The sequence below is a fragment of the Anas platyrhynchos genome, chromosome 3 (assembly GCF_047663525.1).
Source record: "Anas platyrhynchos isolate ZD024472 breed Pekin duck chromosome 3, IASCAAS_PekinDuck_T2T, whole genome shotgun sequence".
Lineage (NCBI taxonomy): Eukaryota > Metazoa > Chordata > Aves > Anseriformes > Anatidae > Anas > Anas platyrhynchos.
The window spans coordinates 31146004-31166829 of NC_092589.1; the positions used below are offsets into that span (position 1 = coordinate 31146004).

Consider the following 20826-nt stretch of genomic DNA (forward strand, 5'->3'; position numbering starts at 1 on the left):
GTCTTCACTGACTTCCATGGAGCTACAGCAAAGTGAATCGAGTGGTTTGGGTCAAGTGTTTTGGAAAGTTCATTCAACATATAAGAGTCTAGTGCATCCAACAGTCTCATCAAATGTGGTCATTTTTTTTGTGTTTGCTGACAGGTCAAAGTCATGGTGCGCATTTCTTCGACGCTTGCCAGAGACACATCTGAATCCAGCTCTTTCTTAAAAGTCGATCCCCGTAAGAAGCAAATCACACTCTATGACCCAGCGACCTGTGGAGGTCAGAATGCTTTTCAGAAAAGGGGCAACCAGGTTCCACCCAAGATGTTTGCTTTCGATGCAGTTTTTCCTCAAGATGCATCACAGGTAGGCAAAGTCTGATCAGAACAGTTATCTAACAATGGAACGCACCAGAGCCAGATGGATTTCAGCTGCAACAGCAGTACTTTCAGTAGAGTTAGACCAGAGTAAAATTTGATCCATCAGTGTCATCAATAGTGAAATCAATTTATTAAATCATATCTAAATGATTGTGTGCTTTCTTTATTCTTTACTGTAAACAATTGGTCCTAAAATTATACATGCAATAAATGTGCTAAATGGTGCCTAGAATGCAAATCCTCCATATCAACAATTTTTGTATATTTTAAATGGATTATTTGGTGTATACAGCGATCTGATTAGAAAGCCAGTTCTCTAATACGATTCTCTATTCATTAAGATGTCAAGGATTATTTGTACACTGTTTTATTGTACAATTTACAGTAGAAGCTTGGAGATTTTAATCCACAAATCTCCAATCATAAGTATATAATCAGATTTCTCATTTTTATTAGGCTTTGGTTTGGTGAACTGTTATACAAATGCCATGAGGAAGACAGTAAAAGAGCAAAGTAGACCAGAGAGTCTAAACCTTAACTCTAAGAATGCCCTGGGTAAATTTGTGTGTTGTACTTCTTAACATACTTCTGCTGTTGTCAGGATGGAGTCTACTGCTGCTAAACGCTAGGAAGACTCATAATAAAATAGAGAAAAATTAAGAAATGTCACCTAAGTAATACCAAACATTCTGTTTTTCCCCCCTACATTCCTTACCCACCTGCTAGTGGAAATTAATTCAGTCCATAATTGGGGAAATAACAGAAGCTGTTAAAATTTCTCAGTATTTCCTTTTCGCCAACAGAAAAATATTTTTATGACTCCTTAATAGACAGATCTATCAAACCAACCACATCCCCTTCATAGTATGTGTATTTTGTTTAACACCATGACAGTTGTTGATAGTCAGCAAATGAAACTTCCTTGAGAGAGCAAAAGTCTTGTTTCTTCTGCTTACACAAACAATGCCATTACCATCAATAGTATTGGTCACAAAAATGAAACAAGCAAGATTAGACTTTTTGATAATTTAGCATGCTATCTGGAGCACTGATGACCTTATGACTACTTATACTGAAAGTACTCTGTTGATTTTGCTATTATTGTTGATAATTTTCTTTAATTTCTTTCTCTCTCTCTCTCTCTCTTTTTTTTTTTTTTCTTTAATACCTGTTACAGGCTGAAGTATGTGCTGGGACTGTGGCTGAAGTGATCCAGTCAGTGGTCAATGGTGCAGATGGCTGTGTGTTCTGCTTTGGCCATGCAAAACTTGGTTGGTATCGCTAAATTTCCCTATTTGAACAGAAAAATGAATATTTGTAACCAAAGGTTGTTAATGCTTGAAGTTAGGGAAAACAAACCGTCATTTTTCTGTGCATGGTAATTGTATTTGAAAGTAGTACACTACATGCGTGGCCTTATACTACACCTTCACCTTTCATTAACACATCTCTCGTCTCTGCATACTGTCTAAATGATGGACAACATGCTCTTTGAAGTAGAGGTTGTTTTTGAGTTCTTGCTTTATTCAGTCCCCTGAGCACTACAGCAACTGTTAGTATTCTCCTCAATTGTTAATGAATGATCCAATAGGGATCTATAGTTTTACAAATGTGCCTAGTATTGGAGACTCTTTGCCAAAACACCACTTCTATCAAGCTGAGAGTATTCACTCAAGTACTCTGTGTTTGTGGTGACACTGTTCAAGTGCAGTGACTGGGCACTCACATCATACGCTTTCTATTCTATTCCCAGATTAGACAATTCTTTAATTACTGTTCCCTGTTCTGTCTCCAAGAAATCCTATTCTAATGGTTAACTGAATATTACCAGTGGATTAAAACTCACTCTTTGCATCAACAGCATTTCAGGTGTTCACAGAAAGACAATAAAAAGGAGAATCATTATCATTAACAAACTTTTCTTTTGAAATAACTGGATTTTATGAGCAATCATATTTTTTGTTCATGTTTATTGAGACGTATTTTGAAAATAATATCTCTTTAATGAAGGGGAGTTTGTTGTGAATGGGTGCAATGATCTCTATTTTTTACTGTCCCAAAGAAACAGATAAACACACAAAAATGAAAAGGATAATTCCATTTTTCAAGTGATAAGGAAGATCAAACTGTATCAGGCTATGATTATCCCAATTTAAAGGCAACAAAAGCTGGAGAATACAACAAAAGCTGCAGCACCACCCACCAGCTCTGGTACAATAAATAGAGCAGGGCCATTTGTCCAACTAACCACAGGACCCCTCTGGACCATACAGAGTAACAGTGGGATGAACACTTGGATATTTAATCCTGTGTGACCTGCCAAACACTAGATGACAAGTGGAAAAGAAAGCCGTCAGATGCTGGTGACTCACAAGTGCTACATGTCCTTCAAAGAGATGGCTTAGTTGCAGCTCTACTGGAGCACAAGTTGAGTCTCTGCAGTTGCATCACCATTCCGCCAACTGTGGACACACACAGACATGTGCTTAAAAATATCACCGATCTTCTTCCACATAGATTCAACATACGGAATAAAACAAGGCAAAGAAACCACAAGTACTTGCCAAAAATTATGTATACCTTTATACTTTGGCTTGAAAATTTAGAAAACTTGTCTCTATATACTGACACCTAAAGCAGCACAAGATAGAACTTGGTGCTTGTTCTTGTTCAACAAACTTTTACAGGAGAGACAAGCCAGAATTATAAGTGCTGAATAAAATAATAGTAAAGTAGGGGAAGCTTTAGGTCCATACAAAATATTTATTCTTGTGGACCCACTTCTGCACCAAATGATCGTGTGTACCTGTTTTTTGTTTGTTTGTTTTGTTTTTCTTTTGTTCTCTGTATAAAGTTACATCTCTGTGATCCTGGGACCAAGGTTATGTCAATGCCAGTCCCAGTGTGTGACACATAACGTAGTGCTTTGAAGTAACATGGTATACAAAGTATATATCGCACTCACAGCATTTAGAGCAGGGAATTTCATAAACCATGGTATTCCTGCTCTGCTCAATTCACCTCGCTATTCACCCATGGTACTGGCTGCAGTGTTGTGTGATAGGGACCTGCAGACCCTTGCCTGGGGCATGGGGAATGTCAGAGGACTACACGAGGTTACAATTGAAAGTGTCTCAAGATTTCATCTGTTGATTTTAAATGATCTCCATTTTCCATGTATTATTTTTCTGCCTGCCTGCCTATCTCCCTTTTCTGGCTGTCCTTTTGGTTGTGAAGAAGTTGTTTTCAAGAGGCTGATAAAGGATAATATCACTTAGCAGAAGGCTGTGAAGATCCTGGAAATGACATTGTTATTTTTTCTCCACCTCCCCATTCCTGACAGGGAAGTCATACACCATGATTGGCAAGGATGATTCCATGCAAAACCTTGGCATAATCCCTTGTGCCATCTCCTGGCTCTTCAAGTTGATTAATGAACGCAAAGAGAAGACAGGAGCCCGCTTCTCAGTCCGAATTTCTGCAGTGGAAGTGTGGGGGAAAGAAGAAAATCTTAGAGACTTGTTGTCTGAAGTGGCTACAGGAAGCTTGCAGGATGGCCAGTCCCCAGGCGTCTACCTATGTGAGGACCCCATTTGTGGCATGCAGGTGAATCCAGTCTTAATTTTACACTAAAACAAGCAATGTGATTTTTTTGAGCCATTGAGATGGTTCAAATTCAAGAACTACCCAGAGCACAAAGTTTATAGACTTGAAAGTGTTTACTTTAAAACATGCAAGAACTTTATGACCTGCAGCTGCAGGGCCATCTGCTCTCCTGGCCTAAATATTTGTACCTCTGGTATAACTGATGTTGAGCAGGGGCTTGTGTTTGCAATAAACTGTGAAAGCATTCAGTGCAAACAGAAATTCACCTCATTTAAAAAAAAAAAAAAAAAAAAGAAAGTGTGATCTCTTTTTTGTAAAACAACAAGATAAAATATTTACAGTACTGCACAAATAGCTGGAGGCCATTAATATGGCTGTTTATCTCTTTATAAACATTATTTATAGCACTTGCATTAGCAATGTTGTAGGAAGCATTAATCGCTACTTATTAATTGCTGCCAAGACATAAATTCCTGAGCTGGGCAAGCCAAGAATAACTCCAGATCTTCTCAGGTTTAGAGGTTTAGCAGGAATGAGTAACTGGTCCATGTATTTCCTGGGAAACCACTAGAAAGTCTCCAAATTTATTTATTTATTTATCTATCTATTTATTTATTTATCTATCTGTCTATCTATTTATTTATTTATCTATCTATCTGTTTATTTATTTATTTATTTATTTATTTTGCTGGATGGAGGAAGGGCCTGTTTTTCAATTTGTTGTCTGTGTAAAAGTGACTCTGATTTTTGTATGAACAGATGATGGGGGAAGAGGGGGCAAACTAGCTTCAATACATTCTTTCAGCCTTAAAGGCAATGGCTACATCCATCCAGGAACTGCAGAGCAATTCCCTCCAGGAATGGGAAAATGGAGGGAGGAGGGAACAGACTCTGTCTGCCTGCTCCCTGTTTCCAGCTGCAAGCATCTAGGAATCATGATTCACATCCCCAAAAGTTGTGAATCATGAGATTTTAAACAGCAAGTAGTAAACTTTGTGTTTTATCTCTTTGTGGTTTAAGCCTTTTGGACATACTGAGAGTGTATTTTCAATCCTTTCTGTTTTACCCAAGGACTGCAAAGTTTCTTCTTGGTTTTAAATAATGATTAGCATTCTTATTCTCACTTGACTCATAGTTTTAGTGCCTCATGAAATACTGGCATTATCACAAGAGCATTACTGGCATTATCTCACCCCCTGGTATCTAGTAGTGGGTGTAGTTCAGTGAGTATAGATGGGAGACTCAAGTCTTCACAGTTCCCACTGGGGTGATAGATGGGTTGGTTTAGATCTGAATTAGAATATGTATGCATGTTATATATGTTGCATAACTGTGTGACAGATAACCCCTCCTTAGAGCTTAATTCTTCACTAAGGTATTTAAGCACAGCAGCAATAAAAATAAAAATAAATAATCCACAATAGTAGACTATTTTTACGTACACGCAGACATAATAGCCATATACAATGTGAATTGTTTTAGATCAGCAGAGAAAAGGTAGCTCCATGGGAGGGATGCACAGGGCTGTGCATCTCTGCAGTGTAAAATACTGAATTAAAATAGGAGCAAAACCTCTTTTTACGTGTGTTTGCAAGACATAATAGTGTTCTGGAGTCGTGTCCTACACCTGAATTCTCAAAATCCTCAGTTGAAGGGAGGAGATTATGTTATAGCCATACAGATATGCAAAACCAGCAGCGTGTATAGCAAATGAATAATCACCATATGTCATACTGTCTGTCATTGGGCCTTTCCAAGTGTGCACATTTTTTTGTTGCTTATATTAGTGAGATCCGTCCACAGACTGGTCTGCCTTCTGCTTGCTGTGTTAACTCCTTCTTGCCTCCTTTTCTCTTTCTAGAGAGAGCTTAGCACCCAGCTGTGTTACCCCATCCCGTGCAGAGCGTTGACGTTATCCCTCCTTGCGCTGATTAATGATCACAAAGGGAAGGCAGGAGCATTGTCGTCCTTAGGGAGAACTTAACTTTTAGCTGCATTACCCAGCAGTGGAGCAAACCCTGAGAATGGGAATTCCTCACCGTATTTATGCCAGACAAAACAAGCCTATCCTATGGGCTGTGGGCCAGCTCCACATACTGCCAAAACTAATGCCATCGGATTGCACGGTCACGTGTCCTTTCCACAGGCAGGCTAGTCTTAGGTGACACGAAACACACGTGCATTCCTAACATTATGATGGGTTAATAATACCTGCCCTCCTATGCTGTCGATCACTCTGGAGAGATAAGAGCAGGCTGGTGGTGGCGATTGGGGTCCAGCAAGTATGAACATATGCACACTACCTGTCTTGCTCCAGTTAATGCATTGCCCTATCTTGTGAGCAGGTGCACAGGCTGGTGGTGTGAAGGGACATGAAAGTGTCTTCTCTTCTGTGTTTCCCTCCACACGCTGTGGGTCTGACCACAAGCTTCAGTCCTGTTATCTCACAGATTTGGCTGTGGACTGCTCCCTTCTAACACTTCCTGAAGAATAACATGTGGGCCTGCCCCCGCCAGTCTTCACCAACTGTTGGGCTTGACGTGTTATCCACAATAGCTTATTTATCTTCTAACTGTCAGGAGGACACAGGGATTGCCAAAGCAGGAAAAAACAGGCAGCAAAAATAACAAACTTTAATGAATGGCTTAAAATTCTGGAAAAGTAGAGGAACAAATGTGTGCATCTGTGTCCAGCCCATAGGACAGACGTTAGGTTTATTTGTAACAATTGCCACCAGAGGTACCGCAAGCAGCGACCCTCAGAAATGGGGCCTGGATTCGGTAGTGGGGTGCCTGGAGGACATGGCAATGTCCCTGCCAGGAGGTCTCATTCAACAGGGTGCTTCCTCCTCCCCAGCCCCATCAGAAGCCAGAGTATCCACAGCGTTCATTGACTGTGGCTGCTGTCTGATAGTGTTGACTCCTGTGGAAGTTTGTGGGTAACTTCTTCCCTGTGTTAACCCCCAGCTCCAGAACCAGAGCGAGCTCCGCGCCCCCACGGCAGAGAAGGCCGCCTTCTTCCTCGACGCCGCCATCGCCTCGCGGCGCAGCAGCCAGCGGGACTGCGACGAGGAGGATCACCGCAACTCCCACATGCTCTTCACGCTGCACATCTACCAGTACCGCATGGAGAAGAGCGGCAAGGGCGGAAGTAAGCTGCTCCCTCACTCCCTTCCCTTGTCGCTGGTGGCTTTGGATAAGCCTTTAAGCAGTGTTCTCTAGTGGTGAAAATAAGCAGTGGTCTCCGATGGAGTGAGTCCATTTAGACTGCTTGCCCATCTGGTGAAGATCCAGCAAAAGCCATTAAAGGCCACGAGGGACTATTGCTATCAGTTGTCAATTTAGCTGCTGCCTTTGTGGAGGTATTAACAGTTAGTGCTCAACACTGTGTGGATGTCTGTGTTTAGATGCAAAAGTGCTCTTCAGGCTAGCTTTTAGTGTTATCTTTGCTGATAGTTGCAGGGCTGAGATCATGGATGAAAATACTGTGGCGATGGGGATTCCCTGCCACCCTCACGTTGACTGTTCCAGTCCAGCACTTCCATAGGGCAGAGTGTGTGGGAGCTGATTTTGCCAGTGCATAACCTGCAGCTTTCCTTGAAGGAGCACAACGTTTTAGTTGCTGGCCCTCCTGCATGTGTGCTCGTGGTTCTTCGTGTGAAGACTCCAGGCTGTAGGTTTGCTCTCTCTCTGTGCCATAGGTGCTTTCACTGACTTGTGTCTTTATTCCATTTCCTATTTGTAAATGAGGAAAAGGTGCTTCCAGTATTTGCTGTGTCTATTCATATATTATATAATTTTCAAAGGTTTCTTTTGACTCTCACCATTTACATTTTTTATTATATTTATCTTTTGTTTCAAGTCTCCAAACTGTTTATAGCTAGAGATATACTTTTTTTTTTTTTAATAGCAAATTCCAGTGATAAACGATTTGTATAATATAAGGAGCACCCCCAACCAAAAGACAAACTTTCCTGTGTTTTTTTTTTTTTTTAATAATTTTTTACAGGGACAAATTGTTTGAAAGACACCCGAGACCTCTGATTTTTATTTTTTTTTTGAATTGGTGGCTTAAACAGTTCTGCAGATACAACACATATTTCAGTTCCTGGCTCTGCATAGGTCATTTGTCATAAGGAGTAGATTGCAAGTAATGATGTGTAGTGGGTGAACACCACTGCAGTATTAATGTCTGATGTTTGAATGCAGAAAATTTACATTTACTGTACTTATAACGTGAGAGAGAAAACCAGAAAGTTGTTCTAAATGGAAATGCAGTTTGCATGTGTTTAAGTAATAACCCCAGTGGAATTGGCAGGCAGAAAACTCAATTAACTAAAGGTTTATTAATTAACCACCCTGCGGTGGAAAGGAAGACTGTGAATGCTCAAACGGATTGGTGCATAGGAATAAAGATGGCTGATTTTGAGGGAATTATTATTACAATTATTTAATACTCCATGTTTTTTACTACAGGCAAAAGTACTACATGTACACACAATACTTTTCTACTATTTTCAAATGCAATTAATAAAAGAGAAAAAAATATTTTCCTGTGGCTATAATGACTCATTTTAAAAAGCGAAGATGGCACGATCCTGTAAGATTATAGTATGGCATGCTTTCCCAACTGCCTGTAGTTATATTTTCATCTCTTGGCCATACCACCTCCTGTCTTCAAGTTTCCATATCTGAGTGGCCTCTTGAGCTGGGCAGGGTCAGATCTGGCTGATAATTGAATGAGAGGGGAATTCCAGCTGCTCAGAAAAGGCGCCTAGTGATTATCAGTGTCTCCTTCTGTAATGAAGGACTTCTCAGAAAAAAACGTGCAGACAGTAGAGATATATAGATTCCAGTAACAGGATTAAAAAAGGCTTGGAAAAAAAAAAAAGAAAAATAATTAAAAAAAAAAAAAAAAAAGAAACCTGCCTTCTAAAGGATGAGATTAAAGGGAAGGCTAATGCATGATTTTGGTAAAAAATGACAGTTAGAGTAATGCATCAGTACTGTACTTAACTCCTGGTCAGATTCATTACCAGGAATGTCATGAAGCAGGCTTAGTACCACTGAAAGAAATGGAATTGTGGCAGAACTGGCACCACCATTTTTCAGCTGTCAGCTCTGCAAAGTCTCCGTGGCCACTGAGAAAAACAAGTGCTAGGATGTTCTACTTCTCTTCTTCTCTCTATAGCTGCCAGGTACATTAATGGAGAACTTGCCTAAAAAATAATTTAATTTTCAGGTCAAGCAAGTGGATCGGCTGTCCTAAAACATGTCTTATTTTGACTTGTAAATTAAATAAGAATGAAGGATCCAGTCCTTTCTCTTGTTCTGGATCTCTTCAATCTGTATAAAAGGACTATATGTGCAAACAATATGACTGAAGTTTGAAAGGCAGATTTTTTTAAAATAAATTGTAATTTATAAAAAAATAATAATAATTATAAATTGTCTTAATTTTGTTTTGTTTCCCCAGTGTCCAGTAATCCTAGCAACAGAAATATTTATTATATATAATCCAGTAAAGACACCTGCAGTCATTTTTGGTAGCATCTAAACACATTTCCTTGTTTTTCTAAGCAAAATCATCTGGGGGTGCTCACAAAGGGTAACTTCAGCCTTCTGAGGGTAGCAATCTTAGAGGACTTAGGGGATCCTAAGTCTAAGAGTTTAAGGACAATTAGAGGCCAAGGTTCAGAGGCAGTGAAGGTGCAGCTGCCTGCATGGTTCTCCTGGGGAGCCTGACTTTTTTTAGTGAGCTCAGGCATTTGTAGCGTGCATGGATACTTCCCTGTGAACACCTCAGAGAACACGGTGTTGAAAACATCCATGGACGTTTAATGGGTTGTAGTGTAATCTGGGGAATGTTACAGTATTTTGAATGTCTGGCTACTCGTATTAATTTTAATCAGACATTTATTCTTCACTTCTTTTTCGTCATATTCAACATGACTTAGCCGATATTGCAGTATAATTTGATATGTGGAAGTCTTCTCGCCAGATACCTAATGTAGCTGGAGAACTAACAAGACCTAAAAAAAAAAAGCAGCAGTTACTGTATTTTGGTAATTGTTGAGAGAGATATTGGCTACATTATTTGAATATTATTGTCAAATTCCATAGCATAAACCGCTTTCATAGAAATATTCATCTTTCTTCTTTTTTCTTTTATCTTTCTTCTTTCTCTTTTTCCTTCTATTTTCTTTCTCTTATTTGCTCTTTTCCTTTCTTACTTATCTTCTCTGTTGTTTCCTTCTCTTTTTTCTCGTCTTCATTTTTCTCCTTTCTTCTAATTTATTTCCACTTCTTCTTTGTTCATTTTTCTTTTTTTCTTCTTTTATCATAAAAATCTATTTCTAGTTGTTTATTTTAATTAGCCATAACCTACAACTGAATAGAGAATTATAGTGTTATATATAATGCATTGTCATGGTTTCTACAGAAATGCTTTGTATTTTTAGAGTTGTGTGTCATGCAAGATACCAGGTAGTAGCAATAAGCAGTGAGCCTTGTGCTTTGCAGTGCATGCAGAATGAAATCTCTTTCCCTCCTTATTTTTTGAATGTCGGTTAACATCTTCTAATTTACATATGCCTTTAGTGTGCTGATGTTTTATATGCCTTTGGTAGCTGTATGATTTATATATTTAGATATGTATTTCATACTAAACTTTCTCTAAGTAAATCTGCAAAATGATATGATCATGTATCACCTTTTAGTCAACACGCAGCGTTTTACAAGTTTCTTCTTCATATATCTATGTGCATTTATTCTGTGGATTTTCTTCTACCTCCTGTGGCACCTACATGCCATGGTACCATAACTACTCAATGCAGGATCATTGAAAAATTTGTTTGTGGTTGTTAAGGCATTTCCAAAGCAATGAAATGTATCTGAAAACTTATTTTCTAAGATCTCCATCATATAGTTGCTCCCATTGCCATCTTTTCTTGTGAGCAGGTCTCCCCCAGTTCCAATATATATAAATATTTTTGATTAAATGCGTGAGTTAGGGTGCTATGTAGAAATGGCTGTGAATTTAGTTGCACAGAGGTAAACTCAGAAGTGAAAGTATTTCTACTTCTGTTTATGTTCAGATCCTCAGAGTGCTAACTTTTGAGTTATGATTCTATAACAAAACTGTCTTTTCCTTCAGTTGCTTCTAAACTAACTCTTGAGAATAGGGACAACTGGTCAAAGATCAGATGTAAAACAACAACAACAAAACACAAAAAAAAAGGAAATAGAAAGCAGCTAGGAAATTGTCTTCAGAAAATAGAAAATTAGAAGTTCTGTAAATTCTGTGAAGTCCCCACCCCTGGGTTCATAAAGGAAACATAGATTTTTCATAAGAGCAAACGTTTGTTAATCTTGGTATTTCAAAGGTAACATCCTTTCACTTTCAGTGTAGTTGTGTTGATACAGAGTAAACATGACAGAAAACAGGCACCCACTACCAATTTTACAGAAAACATTTTCAGAACAGAACAGCTTTCTAACAATCCACTACACACAGCATGGAAAACCTTTTCTTAGCCCAAATGATAATTTAAAAATATGTAAACTTAGAGCAAAGTTTAATATCCCATTGATGCCTTTGTTCCTATGAACCTTCAGTATCCCAGATGGGACGGATAAGAGAAAAACTGAAGCTATCACAAAACCACTGCTCACCAAGCAGCAATTCTCAACCTGTAGTTTTCCAGGCAGAGAAACAGAAATCTCAGAGACAGAAACAGAGCCAACTAAGGTATAGGCTAAAGGAGTTATATTAAAAAAAAAAAAAACAAAACAAAACACAAAACAACAACACATTGATGACTGCCTGCCACAGGGTTAAACTCGGAGGAGCAGATGATTAATGAAAACCTCATCAATTTTAAAGCAAGTCAGTAGTGGACAGAAACATATAGCAATAAAGGCTGAAAGTGAACTCACAGGATCCCTACAGTTTGCTGCTGATACCATGAATTAGGAGAGGTTTCTGGTTTGTTTCCTCTTCACAAGTCGTAGCTAGCCTTTAGCTTTCCTGGGAAACTGCTTTTGGAGGCACATGCTAACCATTTGCTTTCTTTGTTTATGGCAGTGTCTGGAGGTCGCAGCCGCTTGCACCTTATTGACCTGGGGAGCTGTGTGAAAGTGCTCAGCAAAAACCGCGAAGGAAGCTCTGGCCTCTGTCTCTCGTTGTCAGCACTGGGCAATGTCATCCTTGCCCTTGTCAATGGAAGCAAACACATCCCGTACAAGTAAGTGATATTCGGTGTTACACCTAATGAGAGGATCACAGAATCACAGAATTTCTAGGTTGGAAGAGACCTCAAGATCATCGAGTCCAGTTTACTTGTCTCACCCCAGACTTGTGGTAAGCAGGAAGACAGTCTCCTGGGGTTGGTGCAGTCCTCTTGAGGCAGTCTGCAAAGCCTCCCTCAAGTTGAGTGAAGCCTGATCTAGCTGTATGTCTGGTAGCTACACTGTATTTCGTGTTCAGGTTTCAAAGGAAGAAGCCTGAAGATAGAGAACCTGGTTGCCTTAAAGATCTTATGAATGAAAGTTCAACACACGAGGATTTTGTTTTCTAGGGTTGTTAGAAGATTTTTTAATCCTTTAAAGCTTCAGAGATCCAGTTTCGTATTTGCTCCATGGAGCAAAAGTTCCTTTCATAAAAGAGAGAAATCATTATAGAGAAAAACGTTTTACTGTTCATTATACACATTTTTGTTTTTCAAAAATATCTGTCACAATGTACATGAATCTTTACCATGGGATTGTTTCTGTGATGCAAGGTTACTTTACATTTTATTTTTGTGTAGTTTGAATCTCTGTCAGCCTTTCACTTGTAAAAAAAAAAAAGTAGCCCCTATTTGTCACACTAGACAAGTGGCCTTTGCTACTGCAGGTGGCTTCTGGGAAATTAGAGGAGATCCTCAGCTAGTACGTATGTTTTTTACTCATTTCTCTTCATTGTTGTCTCAGCCCATTCATCATGTGTACAGGTCTGAAAGCAAGTTTGGACTCATTACCCAACCCAGACAGTCATACAACTTTTATTTTAGAGAGTTTTCTTATTTTGTGGGGAGGTATTGCTTTTCTGTAGCCTAAATCCTAGGGAGTAGCAACCAGCCTCATAGGAATGGCTTATGTAGCATCTTGTAATCGAACTGCTACTGAATGTACATCTACATCTGTGGAAAATGTGTGTATCAGATCTGGAGGTGGCAACAATAGGGTGACATGAAAAATGAACTAAGAAAGTCATGTACAGAGTTTGAGTCCATATATTCTACTTGTTTTACCACTTTGAAGATTATAAACGTGCTTTTTCTCAAGTTCATTTAAGAGTATAAGATATTGATAAGTTTTACTTTGTGGTTTTGTCTTCATTTTAGAAAATAAAGATGAAATGAGTTTTTGGCTTTATTTTTCTTTAAATATTTATTTCCCAAAATTGTTTGGCAGTCTTGGCTTAAAGCATGCTCTTCAGAAATATTCCTGTTCCTTGAATTCAGTCAGACTGGAATTCAGTTGGCTAACCAAATTTGTACATATAAATATTCACGAAATTTTCTGTGGCTTGTTCACCTGGTTGTAGTGCAGAAATGGCTTAAACACTGTACTTTCACTAAATGCAGCTCAATCTTTGCTTATCAAAAAAAATCTGTCCTTCTTCCTTTCAGTTTTTATGAGAGAGAAGAGAAGGCAGACTGTAGAAATAGAAAAATGATGTTAATGATGCTCCCTAGACTAGAACGGAACACACAAGGAATAGTTAGCACATACAACAGCTGTTTTCCCTGGCAGTGCCTGGCTCTGAGAAAAGCATCACCAAACATGTCTCCCACTTGCTGCACTAGCAATCCCTTTCTGCAGCGGTTCCCAGCTATTGCACTTCTGAGCTTCCACAGCCAGTGGTGCCAACACACTTGCTCATCAATGCCTCCGTACTGCTGAAAGAATATAAAAGCTCTCTTCAGGCCAGCATCTCCTCTTGTATCTGCTCCCATAAGAAGAGAAGCACAGTATACAGCAGTGGTTTGTTGTCTGGAAATCAGAGGCAATATCTCTGTCTCCAAAGAGGATTTTAAAAATGAAATTTGCTAAACATGCTGGTATATTTTGGAGCAACTTCTGTCCACTTCTTGCTGAGAAGAGCACAGAATGTATTTTTTCCCAAGGGTGATCTATTCATGAGCGGTGGCTGTGGGAGCACACAATCTGGCAATGCAGGTGTGTGTAGCTCGTGTGTGGAGGAGAGAGGAAGGAGATGTCTGTGTGTGTATGTTTGTGTGCTGCATTGTAGAAGAGGCTGTGCATCCCATAGACTGAAGTGGTATGTGTTCAGTAGCACCTCTTGTGTGCAGCAACGGCTAGCCTAGCTAGCTGAGATCATATCACTTTTTTTAGGGCTATTCTCTTTCATCATTAAGGATAAAATTAAAACTTTGTTGACTGCCATTTGTGAGTGGTACTGAAGGAAAACAAGGGAAATGTTTCCTTTATGCAATAGCACTGTGCATTGTGTGTGTGGTCTCAACAAATTTCCACATCGCAACAGACAAAATGGAGCATCTTTTCTCTGCCTGAGCTATTAAACAGCCATTAGGTAGTTTGTGGCAGCCTGTTGGTGGGCACAATACAGCTTCCTGGGAGCCCTGAAATAATGTCTGAGAACAACAAGTAAAGGTTTTCTCTTACTGCAGAAATGTTTTCTGAACTTGGAGAAGCTGCAGTCTCTTAAACTCCACCTGGTGCTGTATTCAGCCTTGTCTCTACAGGTAGCAGTTGTATGGAAAAGCTTGCTCAGATTCATTGTTGGTATAGGCAGATATTCCTCCATTGTCTTCAGCAGGCAGTGTGTTTGTGCCAAGATGAATTTGCCTCTTTGTCTGCAGTCTCCATGAGACATGCTGGTGTTCAGCACATTTAACATTTTTTTCTTACCCATAAGGCTAGGAAGCCTTGGAACCCAGTACATTGGAATTTTTCTCCATTGAGAAAAGAGTTTGGGAACTGTAACACAGATTGACATTATCTTTAGCATGAACTTGTCTATTAAAGCTGTAAGAAAGTAATACAGAAATTCTCAGACATCAAAAAATACAGGTTGGGATCTTGTCCTGCAATTGAGTTAAATTCCACTTGGGTCTGAAGAATGGGCAAGAATCTCTGTAATGGGCAACCACATGCAGCTAATAAGTGACTATGCCATGATTTAAGGGAGCTTGTGTCTTTCATTTATGTGCTTATAATCTCTTTTTAATATATCAGTGGGTTATCTCTTTGTCATTATTAATGTCCAGACCAGTTTTGAACATTTTTGAGCACATCACTCTGTCATAGTGTGATATGAATCAGTGAGTTCTTCTAGCTCAATATGTGTCATATAAAAATAGAATTATTTATTTGAATTAAATACATTGCCATTTCATGTCACCATTTTCTGTTGCTCTTGAGTTAGGAGCAAATCCCTCAGAAGACTGGGCAAGAATGATTTCCACCGGAGGAATGTCAAACATCTTCATGAAAATTGGAAAGGGGCACTTGCTACCCCAAGAAGAGCAAGGAACTCACCTCCAGCCTTGACCAAGTTTGACAGAGCTCAGCTCTGCTATAGGAGAAGGATTTTGCTAAGCTGCAGCAATTATTGGAGCTGTTTTATTTTCTTAAAAGTGTTTCAGCTTTACATTAGTGCTGCATTTTCTGCATCTGATTTCTATGAGGAATGTGTTTTAAGCCCTCAGATGAATACCCATTTGCACAAACTCCAGATACTGGTTTATGTAGCTCACTATTCAAAAATTACTCCAGTTGCTAGGCAACAGTAGTGGCGATAATTCATGGTAATGCTGTTTAGGAAATAATCATTTTTATACATTTTAATGGCTATGAGAATGTAAGAAAACTGTTTAGAAAAGTGCAAGGCTGTATGAATTTCTTTTTCAGAAATTGTTGCTTGTTTTATCTAATAGGCTTTTCTCTTAATGTGCTATCCCAATGTGTTTGTGTTTCTGGAGGCATCCTGGATTTTGAACTAGATGCTCACTCATATCCAGAGGTGGAGTCTTGTTCATAAGACAGATGGGTGTGAGTTGAAAGCATGAATGTTATTCTCTGAACTTCTGCTTCTCTCTCAGATGTTTGCAGATTGTCCCATATATTACATGCTGGTATTTTTATTTTATTTATTTATTTGTAGAAAATAAAAGACACTAAGTGTTTGGTATAAGGTTACACAAGAGCCAGAGCCAACATGTTTTAAGATCTAATATGGTGCTTAAACCTTAGGCTAAAACTTTCTTTCTTTCTGCATGACCTTTGGAAAATCATCTATTTATGTATATATTCACATTTATAATACTGAGCTAGAAAAAAACCAAGCAGGACTTTGTAAAGGGCATTCAGACTTGGCAGAAAGCATGACTTACATTGTAAGTGTTGCTAGGACTCTGTTACCTTTATTTCAGAGCTAAAGACTCACACAGATTGTTCTAATGGGTTGGAAAATCTGGCTTTGTGCTTTTCCCAAGGGCAGACTATTACTGCTTTTAAGTGAAAAGGAGAAAAGGGAAAGTGATGTATTATGGTATTGCAGTATAAAAGATGAGCTGAAAGAATATGCTTTATGTCAGGTATTTACTTAAATTGCTAGTTGATTATTGGGGTTAAAACAAAAGTGAGGTTTGGATGAATCCAGTTATTGAGATTTGCTTCTTGGTTAAATGGGTGTACCTGTCTGCAGTTTTTTCATCTGTGTGAGGAATTGCAAGAGAAAAGAATGGGGATATCTTTTGTTTATGCATCTTGCCTTTGCATTTGTAACATAAGTTAGAATATTCTCAAATGAAACATCAGTGAAAACTTTTCAGGAAGAGATAAGGAAAGCTAAAAACCACTTCACAATAAACTTAAAACTGAACACAGCACCTGGAATTAACTGATAAATAGCATGGATGCTGTACTTTTCAAACACTACCTACATCTCTGCCATTTCTTTATCTATTATACTAAAAAAAAATAATAAATTATGGTCTGTGGGCTCTTACACAGATGCCAACTGGGAGAAAGTGCATGCGGAAGAATAGACCAAGAGTTTAACTGATGTGAAGACAATATAATTGAAAGAGAGGCCATGGTGGCAAGTAAACTACAGTAGTGGTAATTTTCCTACACTCTCTTCCATCCCAGCATAAATCAGGAGTACCTCCACTGTCATCAGTGGAATTGCAGCACTATAAAAATGGTACAGGCACAGAATCAAACACAATATGGTGTTTTTTTTTTTACAGCAGTGAAAGACTCTGACAGGGCTTCCAGTATGCCTGCTACTAAGCGTGTAGTAGCATGATTGGTCCGAATCTGGGATTATCCTCATTGGTAGTTGCTCCTACTAATGCTCAGAAGATGGAGCATCACAAGGGATGGTTCTGCTAGTGCTGTCCTGGGAGGGTTTCTCTGCAGAGCAATTTGAGCAGCTGCTGAGGAAAGAATTGGCAGTAACACCCGATCAATGACAAAGCATTCTATGTAAGGAAAATGGCACGCTGCTTGGTGGAGTCCTTGTTTCCAGGAAGACTCTTGTACAATAACTCGTATGAGTACTGGAGATTTTATCCTTAGCTACAGGCTTGTACTAAGTCTTAGTTTAGTTGGATTCATACAATTGAGTCTGTTTTGTAAGTGTAAGAAGTTAATGCCAAAATTGAACTATATGCTCAATGGGGAATCTGTTTATTGGTGACTTTACCCACGCCTAAACCTAAAATCACATTGTTATTATTTTTTGAGTGATTTCAGTTACTTATGCTTTTCACTGCTGCATTCCTATTTTCTGTTGCTTGCTTTTGCTTCTTCTCAATGAGAATATGGTGCAAAAGCCACAGAAAGCCTCAGAAAATAAAATCTTGTGCAGCCTTTGAAATCCGCAATCTTTCTGTGTTAATTTAATACTTAATATATTAGAAGTGGGTGAAGAACTGTTTCGCTGGTTTACTTCCATAAATGTGAAAGCAGATAAATGGGGAATAGAAAGGGAAAATGAGGACATGAGTGACAGCTGAAACAGAGCCCCAGGACTGGGAAATGGTCCAAAATGAATGGGAGAGCTCCAAGAGAGACTGGGAGATAAGGCATAGAGGAGGCAACAATCCACAGAGAAGAACTGGGAAGCAAAGGAGGAAATGAGATGAGCCCATTCAAATAAAGGAATAAGCCTAAGAAATACCCCCAAGTGATCCGGTTGTAGGAGAGCTGTCAATTGAGATTTTGTTGAATGTGAAATATTTCCTAATTAGCTATCAAAACCATGAGCTGCTCAGGAACAAAGGAAGTTTTCCATGACGTTGGCAGCCAGGTCGCACGGGCCAGAGCTTTGGCTGGCAGGCACTTAAGCCCTTGGAGCTTTGCCATATTATACCAGCTGAGGACCTGGCCTTAGGTGCACGCTCTTTGACACTTGCCAGAGTGCTCTGGCAACTTGGAAGAGCGATACAGTTGCTAGCAAGAGGTGAGCACAGAAACACTGTCAGCATGGATATAATGAGGATTTGGAGCATCTGGCAATTACTTTCACCTTTGGGGGTTTTCTGTAGCTGACACTTTTACTAGGTTGAGTATCTGTCAATTTTCTTCTTTATTCCAGGGAGCTGTAGATGGAATCAGGGATGCACAGTCTGTGAATGTAGGAAAACTTTTTACATTTTATTAATTTAGTCTGCAACTTAGGAGCAGGAGGGTAACAGATTTTGCATGCTCCAGCAATCACTGTTGTAGTTTTCATCAGCAATGCAGTTTATTGTAGGATGGTTTGTACAGCTGATAGTGCAGATTTGAGCTTTATCTGCATGTCCTACAGTAGTGTGTTTCATCACCAAGTTAATGAGAGGTAGTAGACAAAATCCTCAAGGAAAGCTTCAGTGGAGCACAAAGCCACAGCATGCCATTCCCCAGCTCTGGGTTTTCAATTCAGTTCTGCCAGACTGACAGCACGTTAATTATTGGAGCAGGGGTGTCTGCATGCGTGTGGGGAGGATGCAGGTGAGTGTGTTGCTTTCACTGAGCCCAATCCCATTACCCCAGTTTTATAGCAGACCTCAGCTGACGTGGCTCCACTCTGCACAGATGTTCACATGGGAAGAATCAGGCCTCGTGAGCTCGCTCTTCTAATGCTCTTTCAGCCACTCAATGAATTGCTTCTTTACAGATACTGTAATAAGCAAATAATGATGGACTGCAAAATGAAATGAGAAGGGAAGTGCTTTTGGCTTATAGGAAGATTTAATAGCAATTACTAATTGCATTTAAATAGCCATTCCTATCATCAGCAGATAGCTGTATCAGGGAAGGACACCACGTTGGTCCAGGGCCAGCACAGCCACGACTGGTAATGAACAAGCAATCCGGTAGCATGCAGTTATTGTTGAATTATAACTTGACTGGGACCCAAACAGGCAGTTGTGGTGATTTCATGTACAAATGAATCTATACTTAATTCATTAAAATGCCATTTTGAACCTTAATATTGCTTCAGTAAGGGTATCCAGCAGTTTATTCCCACCTGTTCCCTGACTAGTTCAGGCTCAATTGAACACTAATACATTTTCTCCCATGGAAACGTGGTGGTAATTCATTTCATGTATAATTGAACAATTTTTAAATAGTCATATTCTTGGAATAATGAGATCTTTTGCAATACAGCAAATTATAAAAAAGCATGTGGTAATTTTTATTAGCCTTAGTTCACATTTTTGGTTATATCAGTTCCTTGAACAGTTGTACAAATATTATCGGTGAAGCTAACTTTCATTTCCCTGCTGATCTTTCTTTCCCTACGCAAAACTGGGGTGACTTGGGGCAAGAAAGCACACATATGCCACTGCAGACTACCAAAGAAAATTGATTTTCTTTGCATAGTGCCAGCCCCTACAATACCTCCTTCAGATTTGAGCACCTCATTGCTAAGAAGATGTTACAGGCTGGAGAGAATTTAAAAGAGAAGCAAGAGGAATTATGAAAGGTCTGAGGTGAGAGGGTTGCTTACCTGGAAGAACACCATAACAGAAATGAAGCTTCATAGCTTGCAAGGAAGCTCCTTTCTGAGAGGGGAGATGACAACTGCTCTGTAGTATTTCAAGGATGCAAGTACACACAGGAGGAGAGAATTGCTCGGGTGAGACAAGGTTGCAGAATGATTATCTTTCAGTAATGAGGCAGAGGGACATAAGCTTGAAAGCATGCTAACAGTGCTTTCTGTTAGTTAATGGAATAAATTCCCAAGAATCAAACTTTGCATTGCTAGAATGAACCTGTTTGCACATGGCAGGCAGTTATATAAATAAATAAATATTAAAGCATGTTTTAGTGTGTCTACTAGAATCTCCTGCTTTTAGGAGTCTGAAAACTAGCAGTCAGCTGAGTTGTTACACTTGCATGACTTCCAGAAACTTTTAGTGATTTCTTTCTCAAGACTCATCCCTAGTTACATGAGACATCCAGACCATTTAACTCAGTTAACTGCTTTTCTTCCTTTGTCATTAGTTACACTTTTTATGAAGGTCTCTGTCTTTGAAATGCATAATCAAGTTCTCACAGTGCGTGATCCAAAACTCAGTGTAAGTCAATGGAGGTCTTTTTATTGGGCTTTAACTTAAGCCCAGAGATTAGAAAACATGCTTATATCTAATTAGATGAGATAATCCTCAAATCCTTGCTAAGGGGTATTGTATACAGTAGTTCATGTTCAGTATTCGATGATTAACAGCTTACTTTTTGAGAGAAGTGGTATGGGGTTAAGTGTTACCTAGTGATGGGATTTTCGGGGATTGCAGGGGATGAGCTTGCTGGTGTGTATCAGTGAATGTGAA

The 20826-nt window shown here is 39.2% G+C and overlaps 1 protein-coding gene across 2 annotated transcripts in view; it reads left to right on the plus strand.

Moving 5' to 3' along the window:
* The window catches only part of KIF26B (kinesin family member 26B), a 290536-nt gene that overhangs the window by 226522 nt on the left and 43188 nt on the right, over positions 1-20826 (plus strand). For both annotated transcript variants that reach the window (XM_027453855.3, XM_027453856.3), the window contains 5 exons: positions 145-351; positions 1543-1636; positions 3709-3971; positions 6938-7121; positions 12057-12216. In XM_027453855.3, the coding sequence (XP_027309656.3) occupies positions 145-351; positions 1543-1636; positions 3709-3971; positions 6938-7121; positions 12057-12216 (908 nt within the window). The remainder of the gene's footprint in view (positions 1-144; positions 352-1542; positions 1637-3708; positions 3972-6937; positions 7122-12056; positions 12217-20826) is intronic.